The sequence below is a fragment of the Orycteropus afer genome, unplaced genomic scaffold (assembly GCF_000298275.1).
Source record: "Orycteropus afer afer isolate SDZICR_OR568_19922 unplaced genomic scaffold, OryAfe1.0 scaffold00023, whole genome shotgun sequence".
NCBI lineage: Eukaryota > Metazoa > Chordata > Mammalia > Tubulidentata > Orycteropodidae > Orycteropus > Orycteropus afer.
The window spans coordinates 8,883,684-8,888,636 of NW_006921610.1; the positions used below are offsets into that span (position 1 = coordinate 8,883,684).

General features: G+C 41.2%; 1 protein-coding gene across 1 annotated transcript in view; it reads right to left on the reverse strand.

Annotated features, from left to right (window-relative positions):
• Positions 1-697: 697 nt before the first annotated feature.
• LYPD6B (LY6/PLAUR domain containing 6B) overlaps positions 698-4,953 on the reverse strand; it is a 24,325-nt gene continuing 20,069 nt past the window's right edge. The window contains exons 3-4 of the mRNA XM_007934940.1: positions 2,821-2,951; positions 698-862 (exon numbers count right to left, since the gene is read on the reverse strand). Of these exons, the coding sequence (XP_007933131.1) occupies positions 698-862; positions 2,821-2,951 (296 nt within the window). The remainder of the gene's footprint in view (positions 863-2,820; positions 2,952-4,953) is intronic.

Consider the following 4,953-nt stretch of genomic DNA (forward strand, 5'->3'; position numbering starts at 1 on the left):
TTGGCATCAGATTTTTCATTATAAGCCAGTTCATATAATGATGCAGTTAATGTGACTTCAGTGACCTCTTTTATGACACTGGTAAATGTGTTTTAGCTGTGGTCTCCATGTCAGTCAAGAAACACACAAACATGCATTTACATTGTATAATTTAAGAGCTTTATTCTGCCCATCCCCCATTAGCAAATGGATTTCATATTGGTTCAACTGGAAGATTTCTTCTGACAGCTGCCTTTCTTGTTCACTATGTCATTGGTGAGGAAACTGTTTTCTCAACCCAGGGAAGGGTTAGATTTCATAGTCACACTCTGAGCTAATCAGAGAACTGAAAGGGTTTGACCCAGCAATCTCTGACGGACTCAGTGGGTCTAGAAGTCCTTTCAGCTAAAGGTCTGGTCAGATGGTGGCTGTCTAGGCTACTACACCTGTTACAGGTGCTGGCATGATCCTCCTTAAAGAATTGACAACACGCAGACCCCTTTGACAAGAAAGGGGAGACTAGATAATTCCCTTCCTCCCAGTCCTGTGACTTCATGCATAACCATTTTAGCAAAGCAAACAACTGGCTCTGGTTAGGGTCCAATGTCTACTCTTCACCAAGTGCAAAGTTGGTCTTGACTCCAAAGTTCACTGTTCATACAGTTTTTAGCTTGTGCTATAGAGAGCTGGTGCATGCTCTCTGAAGAACAGAGTGGCATCACAGCAAGGGAACCATGAAGATCCAGACAAGTACTGGTAGGTAGAGTGTGTGCGTGCTGCCACCAGACGTCCTCTGAGCATGCATTACTGCGAAGACTGCATTCGTGTGATTGGTGGGTAATTCAACATTGCAGATCATTCCTTCACAGCAAGACTTACACTCCTGTTACAAAAGGGAGAGGAGAAGGGAAAGGGAGAGTGAATACCAGAAATAATAGGGAAGAGGTAAGACAAAGAAAAAACAAAGAGAGGCTTCTTTAGCTCTCTTGCAGACAGACAGAAATAGAGATGGTTTTCAGTCTACGGTCACTTGGGTGCCATAGCTCTTGGGTTCCCTCCTCCCTCTGACTGGGAGGTAAAGACCATCTTGAGAGTCTTTTCATCCCGTGATTTACTTGTGTTAAATCCAACCATAAGCAAAGGAAAGAAGAGGAAAGGAAACTGAATAAGACTGCTTGATTGGTTCAACAAATCTTCTAAAGGTTTGTAAGGGAAAAACACTGAAACAAAATGAAGGCTAGAAACTTTTTGGATTAGTCATTGATTTTCTTTCTCAGTACGACTTTTTAGAAGATAATAATGAGTCTCCATTGTCTATGCTAACACCTGATTCCTATCATTACAGCAGCAATAGCTTGCTAATTATGGCTGCTGAGTGCTGAAAAGTGCTGGGTGGTTACAACACAAATTTACAGATGTTTCCAAGGAAAGCTATCTCCTTGGGTAATACCCACGCACTGCCTGGTACAAAGCCTTAACTTGATAAGCCTAAACACTAACAGAGGCTTCCAGGATGTCTGGGAAAGATAAAGACATGCACTGCTAGGTCTGGGTGGCATAAGTAGTTTACACTTGATTGCTAACCTAGAGCATGGTGGTTTAAACCCACCCAGCAGTGCTGTGAGAGAAGGGGCTGGTGATCTGCTTCCATAAAGATTACAGCCACCAATACTCTCCATGGAGCAGTTCTCCATGGAGACAGGTTTGGTTTTGTTGGCTTATTTATTTATTTTGGAAAGTAGATAGATCAGTGGTTCCCAACCTTGGCTGCACACCAGAATCAACTTAGAGAACTTTTTAAAAACATACTGATGCCCAGACCCTCAACTCCCCTCCCCATTCCATCTCAGTTGGTCTGGGATGACCTCTCCTACCGCCACCATAGCTTGTTGCAAAAGTTCCCCAGTGATTCTCATACGTTGTAGTTGTGTTATGTGCCGCCGAGTCGGCCCCGACTCATAGCAACCCCTCCTTGGGTTTCCAAGGCAGTATCACTACGGAAGTAGGATTGCCCAACCTTCCTTCCGAGGAGTGGCTGGTGGGTTTGAACCGCCAGCCTTCTGGTTAGCAGGCAAGTGTCTTAGCCACTATGCTACCAGAGAAAAAGTCAGTGACATCAGAACCATCTTCTAGACTCTCAGGCTAAGCCAGATTCTAAAAGCTCACGCAATTAGCATACTTCCAAGTTTTTTTTTTTTTTTTTCCCTCAGATATTTCAGTATCACAGGCATTTAAGGAATAAAATATTCATTTAGAATGATGGAATGAGAAAGTTAAAGAGATCAGTTGATCTCAAATGCCTCTATATTTCATCACATTAAACTGAGGTTAACCTTTCAAACTCTTCCTCATCTAAGTGGAGGTGGTGGATGAGACAAGGCTTCCACTTCCATAAAAGGTGTCACCATACAGTCTTCTCCTCTTTCTACTTTCTTGCTTTTCAATGCATGGGCTTGGTGGTTTTGGGTCAAAAACAAAACAGGTAAGCAGAACTGTGCAGTATCTGTCATGTTTCATGGATGATTTGTTCTCAGGTCACTAAAGCTGGCCTCAGACAATTCAACAGAAGTCCAAGGTCTAGGGCCTAGTCTGGTCACTAGGAATTATCATTTTTGGGGGGTTACATAATTTCTTGTTAATGGGCATAAAGTCTTCAACTTCTCTTTGGTCTCCGTTTCATCACTGAAATGTAGGTAGTATTTCCTCAAAGTATAAATGAGTTCAATATTTTACTTATCCTTGCTGTCTTTCCCATGACATGTAACTTACCATCTCTAACATGAACTTTCAAAAAGTTCTCTCTGTCTCGTACACATACACACACGTACATATAATCCTTACTATGTGTTCAGAATCTAGGCTGTGGTGGCAGCCAACAAAATGGCATTCGCTCTTGGAGGCGCACTTTTTGGTGATGGATGTACTCCTTCCATGACTGGTGAAGTTATGAACTGTCAAACAGTACTGTGTATCTAGGCAAAAAAAAAAAAAAATCAAGACTATGTTTTCCACGTTGCAAAAGAGACCTCTCAGCAATCACTTCAGAAATTATTAATATTCAGAATCATGTGAGGTTTCCAGGCAAGAAATTTAGTGGCAGTGAACTCCACAGTTTCTAGGTAGTATTTCTAAAGACATCAGCTCCTGCAGCACAAGTGTGTTTTGAAAATGAATATAAATGGGCATCTATCCTTTGATGCCAGCTACAGTGGAGAAAAAATTTTGCAAGCTTTTCTTCCAAACCACAGGTCTACTTATTTTAGATGAAAGTGTCTCCTTTTCTCTGTATATCTTTCTTCTCTCTCTCTCCCTTTCTCTCTGAAGCACATGTCCTAACTTTAAAATGCAGTGGGCCAAAACACTTGTCTTTGCATTATTCAACATTTGTTCTTATGTACTGTTCTGGGTATCTAGTACCTCCCTGACAAGAATATACCAAATGGGATGGCCTGAACAAACAAGAGTTTATTCTTATAATTTGAAGGCTTTAAACCAAGTCTAAAGTGCCAGGCTCTAGGGGCTGGGTGAAAGCCCCTCAACCTTGGGGTTCAGCTCTGTCTCCTGCTCCCAGCCCACTGGAGCTAGAGGCTTTTCTTCACTCAGACAGCTGCTGGCTGCTGAGACTGACAAACCCAAGGTTGACAAGTAAAAAATGCACAGTCCCGATGTTACCAAACCACACAGCAGGCCATTAACTTAAGTCCATTGAAAGTCCCAAAGTTGGCAGAGCATTGCAGGCTGTTGACCAATGACACAACTACATGCAGGTTTCAAACATGCCATAAGCTATAGGCCATTCCCAAAGCTGTTTCTTATACACGGAAAGCAGACCACATACCCAAAGCAGCTACTCAGCTGCTTGTGGTAGGTCTCACCATGGAGTTGATTGCCAGTTTCATCATGGGGAATAACTACCACCAGCTGCCCAGCCACTCAATCAGGCCCAGCCAAGTTGACACACAAACTTAACCACCACATGTACTAACAGACTATGTGGAGAGCTAAGTCAAAACTCAAAAGTTTAGTTTGGGCTTCAAATTAACACATCAAGATCACCTTCCTCTCTCACCTAATTCTGATTCATGCTCTCTAGTCCTTATAACCTGCCTGGCATTTTCTCACCCATTTATTTATATTTTTCCTTTCTCTGTTTAATTAACTCTTTCTTTCTCTGTCCTGCCCCCCCCCCCATCCCTAGAGGGCTAGCAGTTCTACCTGGAGTTATCCTTATTATTTTAAGCATTCATGCTCTATTTCTCCTCCCCCCCACCCAAGAAAGTTTTTCTTTTTCTCCAAGAAAGTTATTTCATTCAACATTCTAGGACATTCCACTTTTGTTCAGTGACTCTTCTATAAGTATCATAAGCCAGTGAATGAATGCTACTTAGTCTACTAAGCAGAGACTACAGCAGGAATGTTGAAGATGAACAAAATTGGACCAACATTGACAAAACTGGGCTTATAGAACAGACTCTGTCATAAGTGAGCAAGTCATGTTAGATCCTTTGATAGCAAGGATGGTAATACATTGTATTATATTTGGTGAAAGAGAAGGTCAGTGAAAGTAAGGGAAACCTTCAATGAGATGGATTGACAAAATAGCCACAACAATGAGCTCAAACATACCAATGATCATAAAGATGCAGGACAGGGCAACATTTCATTCAGCCATGGGTTGGAGCTGACTCAATGGCAACTAATATTTGAATGACGTTTTATAAGCTTTAAATAATACTAATAATAGAAAATACATACAGCTATGTGTTAACTCATATACTTCTCAAAATAAGCCTTTAAGATAAGGTATATTGGACCTTCTAAAAATTAAATTTTTATGTGCTTCCAAAGATTCTCCAAAAGATTCAAAAGAGAACCTACAGAATGGGAAAAAATATTTGGTAATAACATATCTGACAAGGGACTTATCTCTAGAATTTATAGAACACTCCAACACCTCAATAACAAAAAGACAAA